Below are 16288 nucleotides of genomic sequence, written 5' to 3'. Positions count from 1 at the left end.
ACGTTTAATCCAAAGTTCACTTATATGCTCCTTAGATAGGAAGGTATTACATTTGACTCAATAATCATCAAAAATACATTAACATGAGAAGATAGGCTCATAATTTTTGAAAGTAAATATTTTGCCAATTTTGATAAAGTTGACATTTGTGATTTAAAATTATTATAGTAATTATTTTTCTTTATGATAGGTAAATATTACCTTGTCGATGATGGATTTATATTAACAAGAGGACTTATGATACCTTATTAAGGAGTCTACTATCATTTGAAAGAATATTCAAAATGGAATCCACCTCTAAATTATAGAGAGTTATTTAACCTTCAACATGCCAAGTTATGCAGTGCCATTAAACATGTTTTTGGTGTTTTGAAAAAAGATTTACCATTCTATCCAATGCAACTAAACCTATATATGGAATCAAAGCTCAAAAATGATAATATGTATGTTGCATTCTTCATAACTTCCTTGTAAGTATGGACCCTATTGAAGATCTTTTAAAGCAAGTTGATGTTGCCCTTACAAGAGAAAACCATTCAAATGATAATAATCGTGCTCAGAGAGGTGACAATAATGAGGCTGTTTGAGGTAAACTTATTAGAGAAAATATAGCCAATCAAATGTGGGTAGATTATCAAAAATATCTGGATGCTCTTGAAGATGAACTTGATGATTGAAATTTCATTTTCTCAATAAATTAGAGAATCTGTTGTAATATTATAGACATTGAAATATGGTATATTATTATATTAACTTATATTGAGTTTAACTGATGTTTGATTAGACTTTTATTTGTTAAGTATTATTTGTTTAGTTAGACATTAAAATTTGTTTAGCTTTTAACATTAAGATTGGTATTATCTGATTATCTTGTTATATGATAGGATGGCACCAAACAACAATAATGAGACATTGAACTGGACAAGATTAATAAATGATGCCCTCGTTGATGTTTTCATGACTAAATATAATAGGGGCCACAAAGTTAATGGTATTTTTAACAATACAGCTTATGATAACATATGTAAATATTTGAGTGCTTTATTCGGTAAACAAATTGACAAGAAAAATGTGAAGAATCGATGAAAGACTTTAAAGAAAAACTTTTCAAATGTATATGACATTTTCAAAAGTTTGAGTGGTTTTGCTTGGAATCTAACAACTCAAGTATAGGATGCCGAGCTTGAAGTTTTGGATGCATTAATTAAGGTAAATTTTTTACATATGCATTGATTATATTATTCTTTTGTAATTTAAGGTTGGTCAATTCATGGTTATACTTGTTTAATGGTCTTTGAAATGGGAAAGTATGCATTTCCAATTGAATTGCTTTTTGTCAAATCAATTCACCATGTTACTTCACTTGTTTTTCAGGCTAAACCTAAAGTAACGTTGTGGAGAAATATTCCTTTTTCAAACTATGAAAAAAATAATGATATTATATAAAGTAGATAGAGCTGGTGGAGATGAGGGAAAGATAGCACGTGAGTGGAGAAAGAGACATCATTCTCGAGAAGAAGTCACTGAATTGTCAATGATATTAACACATTGTCTTTCAAAATAGAGCTACAGTTAACGTTGAGCTTGATGGAGAAGAAAACTCATCAGGACAAGAAAACTCACCTGACCAAGAATACTTACCCACTACTATTAATAGTGTTAGCTATGGCTAAGGCAATGTAATAAGGAAATGTGATCATAAGACAAAATTCCAAGAAGATGCCACAATTGTCAGGTGAAGAAATTTAAAAAATGCTTGAAGAGTATGGGTGTGATGCTACAAGATTACTTGACATATATCAATTTCTTATAGCTGATAATGATAGGTTAGGGCAACAACTCAATGTCCAGCGTCAATATAAAAGAAAGTGATAATGAAGATGTTTTATAATTCTCATTAGATGATGACTTTTATTGATAACTATTGTATATTTTGTTAGCTAGATGCTCTGAATGTGGTTCTTAAACATTATTAATGACTTTTGAGTATTTTGTTAAATGCTCAATATGTTAGATGCTCTTAATGACAATTATATTGTGTTAGATACTCTTGCTCAATATATTTTGTCATTAATGATGGCAATTATTGATCTTATTACATATGTAAAAAAAATTATGTTAACATTCGTATTCTAATTTCCTTAATAGGCAGCCTCTTTCAATGGATATTAGATTTTTTTCTTGTATCAAAGAATTAAATGTTTAACATGTGATTCTCTAGTAAAGGAAAAAGAATTTATTATTAATAGCCAACATATATAATTCTTTCCTATGAAATTTTTTACCTAAGATGTTAATTGTTTTATATAATTATTAATTAAAGTGTCATTTATTTAGGGAGAAGAAGTAAAAAAAATTGATAAAATTAAGGTGCTTTTAAAAAAAATTATACAATTTGAGTTTATATGTAAAATTAATTAGTGTGACAAAAGATTAAAAAATAAAATATTTTTATACAAAGATATAATGGTAATTTAATTATTACCTCTCCTTTTCTTTCCTTCTAAACCAAAACAAAAATTATTAAAAACCTCATTTCTTTCCTCTCATTAAAAACTTTGGTAGATCACACTCTTAAAGTTTTTCCCACTTTTAAGCTTTTAATGTAATTGGTTTTTACTTTTTGTTTCTGTACAGTTTTCTTAATAAAATTAAATAAGATAATTTAAAAACTCTCCCCTCCTCTCTCTTTAAACTAAACTAAGCTTTAAAAAATGTGGATGAATTGATTGAATTCATGATTGAGCAGTAGTGAGAATAATGGGGCGGTCCACATCACACCGAAAAGCAATCCAAAGGTCGGTTCGGTCCGCCAGATAGGACAATGATAGAGGGCCCCTTCACCGTAGATTGGCCGGTGATTGTATCATCCCAATCACATCAAACCGTCCAAGTGGCATCCAGGGAGCGAACCGGAGGCCCTCCTGTCGTCCCCGACAGGCAGCACAGCCAAGCAGCAATTTTTGAAATAATCTTCCATCGTTCGTGGCTCTCACCACACCGTGAACTGTTAATTTATCTCTTTATAAAATGGCCAGAGCAAGGACTAGAGTCGCACGGTGTATCACAGCAAGCAGCAGACCCAAGGCCAAGAGCATTCTTTGTCACCTAAAGAATGGCGATTGCTAGGATTGCTATCGGAAATGCATCGGAGCTGGGCCAAGCCGATGCTCTCAGGGCTGCTCTGGCCGAGTTCATTTCGATGCTCATCTTTGTGTTCGCCGGGGAGGGCTCCGGCATGGCTTTCAGTAAGCCCCTTCGATCTCGTGCTCGATTCTCAGCGTCCTAGATAACACTCCCAGTCTTTAACTGTATATATTCGATGTATGGTTTTGCAGACAAGCTGACGGACAATGGATCGACGACACCAGCAGGGCTGGTGGCGGCATCGTTGGCTCATGGCTTTGCATTGTTTGTGGCGGTTTCAGTCGGCGCCAACATTTCTGGAGGCCACGTGAATCCCGCCGTTACTTTTGGTGCCTTCATTGGGGGCCACATCTCTCTCCTCAGGAGCATTCTGTACTGGATCGCCCAATTGCTTGGCTCTGTCGTTGCTTGCTTACTCCTTAAATTTGCCACTGGTGGACTGGTAAGTAACTATTCCCCCTATGTCCTCTCCTCGCTCTGCTATCTTTCTCAGTTAATGATCCTTAGCTTGTGACGCACTGCGACCAGATGATATAGAAAGTTGAGATCTGTGTTTGTGTTGCGTGGCAGGAAACATCAGCTTTCTCGTTATCTTCAGGAGTGGGGGCATGGAACGCGATGGTGTTCGAGATAGTGATGACGTTTGGTCTAGTGTACACGGTGTATGCAACGGCCTTAGACACGAAGAAGGGTGACATTGGGATAATTGCTCCGATTGCGATTGGTTTCATCGTCGGAGCTAACATCTTGGCCGGAGGGGCCTTTGACGGGGCATCCATGAACCCAGCTGTATCTTTCGGGCCAGCCGTTGTGAGCTGGACGTGGGCCAACCACTGGGTTTACTGGCTCGGTCCCTTCCTCGGTGCCGCCATTGCGGCCATTGTTTATGAGATAATATTCATGAACCAGACCACTCATCAACAGCTCCCCACCGCTGACTATTAAGAACCGTAACTCCCTTCTGCCCCACCTACGTTGTTAAGTTCACGGTGGGGTTGGTTTCTTGCCTTCGCTTCTGTTGTTGAAGGCTCTCTCTTATGTTTGCATTTTTGTTGCTCTTTCATTCCCTTGAACTTTGCGCTTTGTCTGGTTCACTGCCTTTATTTTTATCATGATTATGTTATTTCGTGCTTATCTTCAAATTTTAGCATCTCAAGAAAACAATAAATAAAACAAGAAAAGACCAAGATCCAACTCTGCCTAATGTTATAATATATGTTTCAGGAACGCCTGCATCAACTTTGAAAGAGAGAGTTCACAACAGATTACAAAGGAAATAATGTAGAGACTAAACCCATACAAGTTACGTATAGTAATTTGTACGAAACACCCCATATACTACAGGCAGTAACTTATTCATAGCAACTGCGATGGTAATCCATAATTCTGAATAATAAGCGACCATTCAATTAGACATTAATTTGCAACAAAATCCCGTCAACTGCAAAATACCAACTAGATGCAAGTGCCACATGCTGAGACACTCAAGTCTCAGCTTTGCAGGAGCTCATATTATCACCCTAAAGAATGCAAAACCTCACGAGATTGTCAACAAATTATAAACCAGGAGTTCTGCTCCTCATGTTCTTTTCTTTTCATGGCCTTTTTGAAGTTTTGCTTTCCTTTGCTTGAACAAATGCAGATAAAGCTTCAGCCAGAGGAGTGGATAAAATACAAGTACAACCTGATTCGTTGAAGTTAACCAAGAAAATAAAAGAATAAGAAAATAGCAAAATTCACCAAAGCAGATAACTTGTGAAAAGGAAAGGAGTCGACACATTTTTATGGGATCTCAAGGTCCAGTGGAGTCCAGCTAGTCCATGTGCACCTCAATTAGGCCACCTTCCTAGTCAGGTAGTGAACAAGGCTATATGATGTAGAATAAGGACTAGGTTTCATGTGCTATGTTATGTCCAGTGCAGATGCATTGAACAATCAATGGTATAGCAATTGATTCGTTTTTTTCTCCCCTCGGGTGCTTATTTTTAGTTTCAGGTCATTCCAGAGAATGATACTTATCCGATCTATTCTTGCTAGGTTAACCATAAATACAAGAGCAATACACTCACACCCAATAACTATCACAGCTGCCATAAAAAATGGTATGATGGGTTGAAATCAGCAAATCCTCAGCCTTTAAGCAGTTAATTGAATTTTCTGAACATATTTATAACCTAAACGCAAAAAATTACCTTGAGGAAATCATAATAACTGAATGGGAGACCAGAAAAGGCAACTGCATAGAGGTTCCTCTTCTTAATAATAGGAAGTGCTTGATACATGAGCCACACTGCATAGTGGACTAATCAGTTGCACTAGTTTATACAAAACATGATGAGTGATGACACTCGATAATAAAGGAATGGATGAGTAGTAGCACTACCAATATGCGTTGCAAATGCATACGGATACAAAAATTAAAATCAGGGAAATGTCGACAGAGACTCACTTTCACCAGGACCAATTCCTAAGGGATAAAGCACAATAAACGCGGTGTACCTAACCCATAAAATAAAAGCATCAAGCTTACGCTTTGAAAGTGTATTATCAGAAAACATGACAGAAAAATTTAACCTAGCAGATGTCATGCACAAAGTTATAGAAAACAAGGAATAATAAGGAAGAAAAGAACCTGAGATAGGTGATCCAAGAAGGACAACTTTCGATGCAGTTGAAAGCATAATGTGAATATCTAATTACCTGCACTCTGATAAAGTCCCATAAATTTTTCTTAAACAAGACATCGAATGTTAACAGGTCAAAGAAAGTTTTGAAGTGATGGGGGGGGGGCGAAAGTTAAAAATTTATCAAGGGTTACCTTTTATACAGTACTGTATTTAACTGGAGATCAAATTTTTTAAATTCTACTTTCGACTGGGCTTTAAGTTTGATCTGGTGATCATAAGGAAGCATTGCTTTTCTGTTTTCTATATCACAAATTAAAATATTGTTATTAATCTTTCCATTTCCTTGATATATCTGTCACAGTGATATCTCTGAGTTGTTTTAAATGTTTTTACAAGTCACTACTATTTGACATAGCTAGGTTTCTAGACCTTGAGAACAGAGGACATGCTAATACATGAGATTGAACTTCTGATAGAGCTGAAGATTTAGAAAAGATTTACCACTCATTTCCTAGGGCCTAAAGCATAATCTATGGGAAGGGAAATTGTGCAGGAAAGAGAAACTCCAATAGACAAAGGAATTATCCTGAGGCTCCTGGCTACAAGGGAAAAGAAATGGCATGTGAGTAAGATTTAGGTGTAGCTAGAGTGTAGACTTGTAGCTTTTTGGTCTTTAAATCCTCCATCTCTGCCAAAGGGAGGGGATTTCAATATTTTGGCAAGTGAAATGTGCTTGAGAGAGTACTAGCTTCTCGAAATCCAATGGCTTATGTCTTGTGCTTCTATTCTGTGGGGGTGTATTTTGTAAAGTTCAGTGTACTCTTTAACTTTATCTGTAGTTCCAGTGCTTGGGTGTATGAAGGAGTTGGGGTTAACTTGAATCATTATCTTTCTTGTAATCCAAATTTATTATTCAGCAAGAGTATTTTCAATCCTATTTGTACCGTATTTTCTGGTTTTTGCTTGTTTTAAGCTTGTTAGAATTAAGGGTCCTATCAGCTTCTTTGTGAGTTCAATCAGAAAGCAATTTACCTCACTTATGCTCCATGCAAGGAAAGTTATAAAGACTGACGGTGACTCCTGGACCTAAAAGAAACCACGCAGCATGGTTACATGCAGTAAATTAAACAAGCATGAATGAAGCTATATTGTTTGAACTTTGCCGTAACACAAAAATTCGATACAATACATAAACCTCGTCAACTTTATCAACAACTGCAAGCAGAAAATGGACCCTTCCTCCCCATTGCATTAGAGTGAGTAATACTCCACTTGGCACAATGCCTATAATTATAAAACATAATGTCTTACAATTCTTTTAAATTAAAATGAATATTCTTCAAATTAGAAGCCATTCATCAACAGCAAACCTACCAACGGCTCCATGTATGACTTCCATGAATGCACTGCATTGCAGCAAACCTTCAACAAGACAGTGAAGTAGACCAATTACATGTCTTACATGGGAAAACTATACATCTGCTTAGATGTAGAGGAATTCCATACAATAGGAAATTCAAGACTACTCTCGAAAATTTGTTCTCCCATCCTTGATTCTTAAGATTGAAATTGTGTTGTGTGACTCATTACAGGCTTGATTTGCAAGAGAAAGAGGGGGGAAACCAACGTGGTCACCATTTTGTGTGTGTCTGTGTGTGTTAGCACACAAGAGATGAAAATAAGGTGAAATGGAGAGGCTCCATTTGCATCCCATCCTTTACAAATTGTGCCCAAATTTCGTAGAAATCAAACAAGAGAGGCAGTCGGGCAAACTCAGACATCTCATCCCCTTCCCATTTTCACCTAACAAAACCTAGCTTATTATGCATGCAATGAAACAGTGGAAATGAGAGGCAAAAGACCGTAAAGGGGGGGAATTTTTCATCATGGACCCAGTAAAATTTATTCTATTAATGTCACTTGTAAAACCTATAACTTAACTTTTTGTTCTAACAATATTACTTATAAAAATCACAACTTAACTGGTTATTATAACAATGTTATTTATAAAAATTATAATTTGTCTTGTCATTTTATTAATGTTATTCGTAAAAACTATAATTTAACTTATTATTATAGCAATATTACTACCATAACTTGACTTGTTGTTTTAATAATGGCACTTATAAAAACCTGAATTGTTATTTCAACAATGTTAATTATAATTGGAAGGTATTTTGATCATTCAGGTGAGAAAATTTATTTCGTTTCAGTGCTCACAGCCGTTGGTGAAATTTCAAAATTTTTTGAAAGCCGATTGAAATTATGTTAGATCCAGGCAACTGTAATGAAATTCTCCCCAGGTTATTTCTTGAAGATTGAGAGAGAGCTGAAAGGCAATGGGAAAGAAGATACATACTTATCAGCTTGCCGGCAGAAGCATAAGTTCCAGCGACAGAGCGAGTGGACAGAAGACTGGTCAAAATTGCAAGGAGGGAAAAGGTCCTGCAGCAAAATAAGGAACAGAGCAACTGAGCAAGTGAAACAGCGTAGTGAAAACGAAATAATCATGAACGAGAGAGAGAGATGGCACACCATCCGATAGCCTGCAGAGAGTTGTAGGCGAGCAGATAGAGAGTGGACCGACGAGGCATTGTGGCTTGTGGATATCGCAGCGACTCAAAAGCGCGCCCCTTTGTTAGTCATGAACGGAGATTTGGGGTAACCGGGTCTTTCGACCCAGAGATTTTTTTTGGGAGAATTTTAAATAAAGACATAATTATGAGTTTTAAAAAATTCTGAATTCTAATTTAATTTAAGATATAAAAATAAAAATAATTTTAATTGTGAAAGAAATTAAAGTATCTTTAACTAGTCATGCAGAATCATTAATTATTAATTTTTTATTTTACTTTTTAATTTATTAATATAAGTTATAAATTATGTAAGTTAATATGTCAATAATTATATAAAACTTGACATTAGTGATTCAATCATAAATAATAATATCAATTGTTAAATTATTAACTTTACCTTTTAATTTACTAACATTAGTTGTAAATTACTAATAAGTCTTGAAATTTATAACTGATATTAATAAACTAACAAATAAAGTTAGTAAATTAATAATTGATGTTGCTACTTGTTTGACAAACGGATATAATTTACAAGTGATAATGATAAATAAATAAGTGAAGTAAAAATATTAACAAGTGATTCTACATAATAAGTAAATAGTACATTAATCTCTTCATAGTTGAAAATATTTTTAATTTTTTTCCCTTGAATTAAACTAAAATTTTAAAATTATTAAAGACCCTGGACACTTTTTTTAGATGAGGTTCAAACTTTAATTTGTCATATTATGAAGAACAAATCTCTCACCTAAACCCAACCCTCTTAATTTTTTTTTTTTTGTCAAGGGAATCCACCGCCAATAGCAATGGTTCCTTTACCACGAGTCTCTTACAAGAGAGCAAATGATTGACTATAAAGTACTCTCCATTTATATAAGTGAGGAATAAAACCCCCACCATATATTTAAATAATGGAGTAAGATAGTCATTAAACCACACTTACATGGTTGAGTTTTTGCTCTATGCAAAAGAGAATTTATAAACAATAGACCCATTTACATAAAACAGGCAGCCCGGCCCAAAAAAAGAATTGATATGTTAAACCCAAACGTTTGGAGATTAAATTAATTTTTTAAAATTTGCCACGCGTCTAATGATCTCTTATTTTGTAGCTAAATAAAAAAAAATTTTTAATACGTGTTAACTAAAACATCCTAGTTTTTGTTTTGAAATATTATTTTTCTAAAAAAAGAAAAGATGCACTGTACTTTTTTAACATAACAGAACTTCCAGTTATACATAGTAAAGAAACTAATTAGGCATCTTTTACTGTTCTCATATGTTTTATGTATAAATTAAAGTAAAAACTTGAATAAATATTTGACAGAGTTCTCGTGGCAGCGGCTTAATTACTCTCTTCCCTCCCTAGAATGGTGGATGCCAGCCAAATTTCCTCCATGTTGCAGAATTGATATATGATTAAGTGAATGGTAGCTTGATTACTCTCTCTCTCTCTCTCTCTCTCTCACATATATATTTAACATTTTTTTTTAATTTAAGAAAGGATTATCCATAACAAATGCATGCATACGATCCCTAATACAAGTTAACTAAGTTGGAAGACACTTCAGAGAGAAACAATTTCTCCCACATATCTGGTCGCGTATATCTGGGCAAATTTGTTCGGTTTCAGCTGGGACTGGGATCCACATTGGAAGAGCGAACCAATTTGAATTGAAATTTACTGATCCCCATTCTGCTTAAATGCCCAAAAAAGGAAATTAAAACAAATTGCTTTTCGTACAAGTTCATAATTGACTGTAAACCTGATCAGATTAACTGTTTCTAGAACGTGACTATGATTGGTAAGCTATACGCATGTGCTATTCATTTAAGCCTTAATTAGCTCCTGACCGGAACTATTAAAAAGGAAAAAAAAGAAAAGAAAGCTTTATTGATAGGGATCTAGATCAGACTAAAACGCAAAGAACACAGACAGATGCTTGATATTTTACATTGAAAACATACGATGTTGTGGAGATTTATCATCACTGCTGCGGAAATTAAAGTAAAGGCACTGGGAAGTTATAGAATTATGCATGAGATGATTACAGCTGCGTCACACTTGGGAGAATCATACAAAAAGCTTAAAGAAACCATATACTCTAATTAACACTATATTCTGGTTAGACTTGCTAGTAGGACCGACAGATGATAATACCAGTACACATATGTATAAATATCAACAAATCACTGACTAAAGAATTCGAATTAGCTAGCCTGTTAGAAATGGTGTCCCTTGCTCGTAAAAGGGAAAAACTGGGTTAAAAATCTTACTTTCCTCTTCGTCCATAACCCATAGCGAGTCTGAAGAGTAGTCCCAGGAAGGGGAAGGCATGAGAGGACAAGACAAGTTACAGCCCAGTTCACTCTGCACATCGAAGACCGGCCCCAGAATATTGTTCTCTTCTGACACAGAAATATCTTTCCATATATCTTCCATAGAGTAACTTTCCTGTTCACATGCTTGATCTTCCCCTATCTGTATCCCTGTGGAAGACACCATGTCATTAGGACCTCCTGAATCATTAAAGCTTTCTTCTCCAGTACTGCTCTTGGAGGATTCTGGTGATGAAGGCGATAGAGTGGCCGCCGCTCGCTTTTTTTCCTGAGCCTTCTTCCTCATGTGAGTCCTCCAGTAATTCTTAATCTCATTGTCTGTGCGCCCTGGTAATTTGCGAGCGATTCTCGACCACCTGCCACAGATTATCAAGAAATGCGTCCTGAATTCGAGCGAAGCTAAGGAATCGCTTTAAAGATGAGGAAGAATAATATAGAAAAGCCGCGATGAGAAAGAAAAGGAGGTAGGGGTGTGTGTGTGTAGCTTGCTAGCTTTGTGCATATATGTTGTCAAACCTATTTCCCCATTTGGAGTGAAGCTCCACGACGAGACGCTCTTCTTGGGGCGTCATCTTGCCACGTTTGAGACCAGGATGAAGGTAATTAACCCAACGTAACCTGCAACTCTTACCTGTTCTATGCAAACCTACAACAAAATGAGGTGGTTAAAGGCTGCTTTATCTTTCCACGATGCAGCAAGCCCTAATAACCATTCCTATTATTTGTGATCTCCCGCCACCTTCAAACCTGAAACCTTTGCTATAAAATCCCATCTTCGGTCTCCAAACAAGCCAACAAAGGACACCAGCTTGATGTCCTCCTGTTCCGTCCATGGACCTTTTCGCATTTCCTGTTGAACCATTTTCTCTTCTCTCTCTCTCTCTCTCTCTCTCTTTCTCTCTCTGGGAACCCACCAACTTTTGCACTCCTTGCGCACCAACTCTGCCCGATATTTATATCAACTCTCCTAAACTTTGTTATTATTTAAATAAGCGAGTTTGCATATATCTCCTCCGTTCATGTGGTTGTGGTGCACGCCTGCTCATTCTGTCATTATCATGGGGAGTTTATCAGGGCAATATATCTGTCATTTTATATATGTTTCATCATTATTAACCAAGTACTGCTAGATTTGTTTAGTGACCCGATCGACCACTTGATCCACCAAAATTAAGATAGAGTCAGGATTTAGACGATCAGACAGGTTTTCTGACTAATCACTGACACACACACACACACACACACATATATAGGAGCAGATATAGACTTTCTTATATGTGACTGATCTCCAGGTCTGCAACGCTCTATTTTTCCCCCAAAAAAAAAAAGCTTCCTCCGCGAAGAGCCGAAGACTGTCCAAGAAAATTTTGCGTCCTTACTACCATTTTAAAATATATACTACAAAATGGATGAAAAACACATTAATGGTCGAGGGAGACGAATGATAAGAACTAATAAGAAGACGAAGTAGATGGATATTCTCTCCATCTTTGCATTCCCGGATTTTAGTGATAGGCCAGCATATAGACTAAAGTGGCGGAAGGGAACAAAACTTTTAAAAGTGGAGAACAGGAAGAAGTCATTAAGATTTTTTTAACATTATATCTTTTTCCCTCTTGTATAATGAAAATGGAGATAGATAATATAATGACATTGTTAATTCAAAGCTGATTGACGTTATGCTATACGTACATGCATATTTAAGCTAGCGGCAGAATTTAGAACGTTGACCCGGCAGAGCTGGATGGAATAATCACGCAAGTTTTTTCCTTCCTTTAATTCTCAGGAAAGTACCTACGGAATTCGCGACACTTAAATAGTGAAAACCAAATGGGGCTGATCAGCCGTTCAGTAATGTTCTAGGTTTCCAAAAGAGCCAAACTGGGGCTAGCCCCGTTTCTGGAGACAAAAGTAAATCAAGCTTCCTTTTGTTCCACGCTTCTCTCACCCCTTAGCCCATGGGCCATGGCCTAGTCATGTTGGGAAGCTTTTTTTTTTTTTTTTCACTTTAATGTGACATGAACTGTTCATGTCTAACATCTTGTCTCTAGGTAGAGCCAGGAATAAGAGTGAGCTTGAAGATTATGTTTAAATAATAATTTGAGTTTTGAAAATGATTTTTTTTAAAGTGATCGAGTTTGAAGGCTTGGTCCAGCCCTGTAAAAAAAGGCTCGTAATCGGGCGACTCTTCAAGCTCTGTTATATTATTGTTATTATTTTCTTATTTGGTGGAACACATGTTTGAAGTCAATGACCTGCTCACTTGATCCTACACGTATTATATTATTATTAATTTTAATTTATTTTAAAATTTATTTAATATAATTTAATAAATATCAATGTATAGTATAAAATTTCTGATAATCTTTATTTTTCTATAATTATTATGTTTATGTATTTATAAAAATGAACTATTTTTTAATTAAAATTTAAATTTTATTACTAGACTTCTAAACGTGTGCTGTTTAATTTCTAAAAAATTATGAAAATTTTAATTTTTTTAATTTTAAAATATTTTAATAAATTTATAATGCTTAATTTTATTTTTATTTTTATTTTTTATAAAAGAACTTGCGGGCTTGACCCTCAACCCTTCACATAAGGGTCGGGTTTGACAAACAAAACCAAAAATGAGAAACCGACCGTATTCTCAACTCTATCTCTAGATATATTTTCTAAGTTAACGCAACATTAATCAATCTGCTCAATTTGTTCTCTCACGAGTTAGATCTCACAACACAATATCTTTTTTTTTTTTAATATAATTAGAAAGGGATTCGACAATCTCATATTTAACAGCGGAGTTTAGTGATCAATGTATTGTTGCTAGCGCACTTAGTTCTCTAGATATATCCAAAATGTAATTATACTGCAAGTGCAAGAGGCATCCATTGGATTCAAATTATTTTTTTTAAAAAAAAAAGAATGTTTGGTGTGAATACATTTGAGAGGTCCAGATGTGAAATTGAGGCCATCTTGAACCACAAAGCGCAAGAAGGATGTGGAATTGCATAGTGGAATATTGCGTCATTAGCCTCTGTCTATACAAACAGCACTCCATTTGTGATAGGGATTCCTGTGAACATTGAACTTACTTTTCCCTGAAGTGGCCTCTCCCCACTGCAGTAAAGACGACAATGCGTATCTAGACCGTCAGATTCGATTTGATAATTTTTAAAATACAGATTAATTCATATTGTTAAAATTTGATCTGAACTGCTGAGATTTCCTGTGGAAGTGCAGTGGAGAGAAATTACAGTGAAAAGAAATGAGTAGACTTTTGCTTGTGGGTACTGTTATCTAGTGGAGAAAATAATTCAATTTAAAGGAAAGAATGAGAATGGGCGAGAAAGGAGGCGGGGGGGGGGGGAGAGACCTCCATGACGTGGATGGCACCAATAACCATGCTGTGAGCAGATCACTTAATTTAATCATAACAGGGCTTTTCTCCATCAAGGATTAAAGATTATAATGGTGGTCCCATATATGCATTTTCTTCTAAATTATGATCGAGTAGCGACAATATGTACGCAGACATTTTATGAACCCACTGTCTGTGTCACCTCTTGTATTTTTCTTTATCACACAGATCCTCTCTCCTCCTTTATTTACAGTTCTCCTAATACATATTAGAACATATAAGATGCTTTTATCTTGCATTTGTTACCAGCCCTGCTGTATTTTAAGAACTAATTATAGAAGGGGTCTTTTAAATCTAAAAAATTGATAATTCTCTTATCCAATCCATTCTTTTGAGATGTGTACTCTTCTTCTAAATTCTCATGAAAAGCCAAGGGTATTTGATGATGCAGCTAGAAAGCACATACGAATTAAAATAGCTAGATCCGGAGCGTTTGGATGGTATGCCTTTTCCATTGATTGATGAGCTTATTATTATATGTGCTTATTTATTTGGGAGAAGAACACATCTTTCCAGGATACGTCTGCCTCACCAGGGTATTAAAAATTCAAAAGATTAAAATTGTTTTTCACTCTCGCCTTTAAAAAGGGCAACAAAGAAAAGAAAGAAAGAAAGAAAGAAATTGGGAGGCCTTCGCTTGTGATAAATGGAAAGGCAGATCAACTTGTGGTTCACATTAGATAATATATACTGATCAAGAAGAGCACTGGAGCATGCAAACTCTGTTTTTGTTTTTATTTTTTTCATATCCCTTTATTTCATGCCTGCTAGCTTCAGTAAGTGCAATGAAAAAAACCCCATTGGAGTTCAGTGTTAACAGACGTCATCAATCTCGTCACGCTGCACATGAACCTGGTGGTGGTGTGAATAAGTAGCTGCTGCTTTATAGAATTATTTTTAAGGACAAGGGACATGCTCTATGTAATTATTTTCCCCACCGTATGAGGTTAATGAGTTCTTATAGGTTTTCATGCATTGTTCTTATTCTGTTGATTCTAGAGAAAATGACAAATAAGGATTCAGTGAGAACATTAATATCAAATTAGGTTTTTTTTTATACTAATATTCTCAAATTTCAATATTACTTCTGCCATGTTTCAGCATTGAAGTTTTTAATTTGACATTAATATTATTACAATGTCCTTATTTATCATTCTCCATTATTTCTATCACTCGATTGTTTTGTTGTGAAATTAGATTAACTGTGAAGAGAGAAGATTGATGAAATGTGCAGATGACCACAGGAGTATAGGGGACAAAATTGAGATTTGAGAGTAAACCATGCTCTATGTATTTATTTAATCGATGATATTTGCATATGACAAAAATTAGGAATCTCAACAAATTAAAAATCCAGGTATAATAATTACAGATAATCAAATGATTAACAATTTAATGAAGTCAACCTAAATAAAATGGCAAAATTCACGGAATACTCCAAATCATAAGTGCTCCAAATGATCACAAATTCATAATCAAATTATAGCATGCATTAAGCTTTTTCCTACCACCTCTTGGATTTAGTGACTTAAATTATTGAATATGTTTTTTTTATTTAAAAAGACAGGCACTGACACAGTCTAAAATTACAACTTACTAGCAGGATCGAATCTGCGATTTTCCATTTATAAGGGAGTATATATGCTGCTAGGCTTTCAGGTTGGCAAATGTGTTTTTTCTTGGAATTTAGTTGATTTTGGATTAATTTATTCATTTAGCTCCTATTTTTTAAAAATTTTTTAATAAACCAAGAAGTTGAATTCATTAATATTGACATGTACACTCGGGCTAATGGTGCGTGCATGTGAGCCAGTCTAAGTGACAAATCTAGCCTATTGGAGGCTCCCGTCAAATAATGAGCACTGGGGCCTCCCATCATTGTATATTTTTGCTCTATTTCCACAGTTAGAACTCTCTCAAAAGCGTGTATGTGTTGAATGTCGATTTCCACTCAGTGATGAACACTTTCTTGACGCAAAAAGAAACACACCCTGAAATTGCAATAATTAATGTGAGATAAGATGGAAAGCATGATCATATATGAATTGCTTCTCTAGTGGATAGCCCACGCAACGTATCATGTCCATATACAGTAACTAATCACCAGAACAATCCCCAAAAGATGAAAATAACTTAACACAATTAATCAAAAATTATGTCTCTTTCTATGCGTGTTA

General features: G+C 35.2%; 3 protein-coding genes across 4 annotated transcripts; 1 reads left to right on the top strand and 2 right to left on the bottom strand.

Moving 5' to 3' along the window:
- Nucleotides 1-3042: 3042 nt before the first annotated feature.
- On the top strand, nt 3043-4289 carry LOC129313103 (aquaporin TIP1-2-like). Its single transcript, XM_054955994.1, has 3 exons — nt 3043-3248; nt 3339-3589; nt 3718-4289. Exons 1-3 carry the CDS (start codon nt 3116-3118, stop codon nt 4090-4092), a joined length of 759 nt encoding a protein of 252 aa, XP_054811969.1. The 5' UTR covers nt 3043-3115; the 3' UTR covers nt 4093-4289.
- A 43-nt stretch (nt 4290-4332) lies between these two features.
- LOC129313104 (uncharacterized) lies at nt 4333-8447 on the bottom strand. 2 transcript variants are annotated; one of them, XM_054955995.1, is made up of 9 exons: nt 8310-8447; nt 8134-8219; nt 7149-7196; nt 6964-7058; nt 6807-6860; nt 5780-5847; nt 5597-5646; nt 5340-5437; nt 4333-4831 (listed from the first exon to the last, which is right to left on the bottom strand). In XM_054955995.1, the coding sequence occupies exons 1-9, from the start codon at nt 8366-8368 to the stop codon at nt 4727-4729; spliced, it is 663 nt and encodes a 220-aa protein (XP_054811970.1). In that variant the 5' UTR covers nt 8369-8447; the 3' UTR covers nt 4333-4726. The 2 variants fall into 2 exon arrangements, with proteins under 2 accessions (XP_054811970.1, XP_054811971.1); XM_054955996.1 differs by having other exon boundaries at nt 6970-7058.
- A 1906-nt stretch (nt 8448-10353) lies between these two features.
- Nucleotides 10354-11637, bottom strand: LOC129312709 (transcription factor MYB59). Its single transcript, XM_054955387.1, has 3 exons — nt 11438-11637; nt 11207-11336; nt 10354-11046 (listed from the first exon to the last, which is right to left on the bottom strand). The coding sequence occupies exons 1-3, from the start codon at nt 11550-11552 to the stop codon at nt 10566-10568; spliced, it is 726 nt and encodes a 241-aa protein (XP_054811362.1). The 5' UTR covers nt 11553-11637; the 3' UTR covers nt 10354-10565.
- Nucleotides 11638-16288: the final 4651 nt, after the last annotated feature.

Source organism: Prosopis cineraria, unplaced genomic scaffold, assembly GCF_029017545.1.
Source record: "Prosopis cineraria cultivar Desert tree isolate PC_DT_omini unplaced genomic scaffold, ASM2901754v1 PC6, whole genome shotgun sequence".
Taxonomy (NCBI): Eukaryota; Viridiplantae; Streptophyta; class Magnoliopsida; order Fabales; family Fabaceae; genus Prosopis; species Prosopis cineraria.
This window is presented reverse-complemented; position numbering and strand designations above follow the sequence as displayed.

What these genes read in the sequence shown, in the direction of transcription:
- LOC129313103 (XM_054955994.1), top strand. Translation starts at nt 3,116, where the DNA reads ATGGCGATTGCTAGGATTGCTATCGGAAATGCATCGGAGCTGGGCCAA. An exon ending in GGGCTCCGGCATGGCTTTCA is followed by an intron (nt 3,249 to 3,338) that starts GTAAGCCCCTTC and finishes ATGGTTTTGCAG; the next exon opens with ACAAGCTGACGGACAATGGA. An exon ending in AATTTGCCACTGGTGGACTG is followed by an intron (nt 3,590 to 3,717) that starts GTAAGTAACTAT and finishes GTTGCGTGGCAG; the next exon opens with GAAACATCAGCTTTCTCGTT.
- LOC129313104 (XM_054955995.1), bottom strand. Translation starts at nt 8,368, where the DNA reads ATGCCTCGTCGGTCCACTCTCTATCTGCTCGCCTACAACTCTCTGCAG. An exon ending in TTGCATGGAGCATAAGTGAG is followed by an intron (nt 5,848 to 6,806) that starts GTAAATTGCTTT and finishes ATCAGAGTGCAG; the next exon opens with GTAATTAGATATTCACATTA. An exon ending in TCTTGGATCACCTATCTCAG is followed by an intron (nt 5,647 to 5,779) that starts GTTCTTTTCTTC and finishes TTTATGGGTTAG; the next exon opens with GTACACCGCGTTTATTGTGC.
- LOC129312709 (XM_054955387.1), bottom strand. Translation starts at nt 11,552, where the DNA reads ATGGTTCAACAGGAAATGCGAAAAGGTCCATGGACGGAACAGGAGGAC. An exon ending in TTTTATAGCAAAGGTTTCAG is followed by an intron (nt 11,337 to 11,437) that starts GTTTGAAGGTGG and finishes ATTTTGTTGTAG; the next exon opens with GTTTGCATAGAACAGGTAAG. An exon ending in CACTCCAAATGGGGAAATAG is followed by an intron (nt 11,047 to 11,206) that starts GTTTGACAACAT and finishes AATCTGTGGCAG; the next exon opens with GTGGTCGAGAATCGCTCGCA.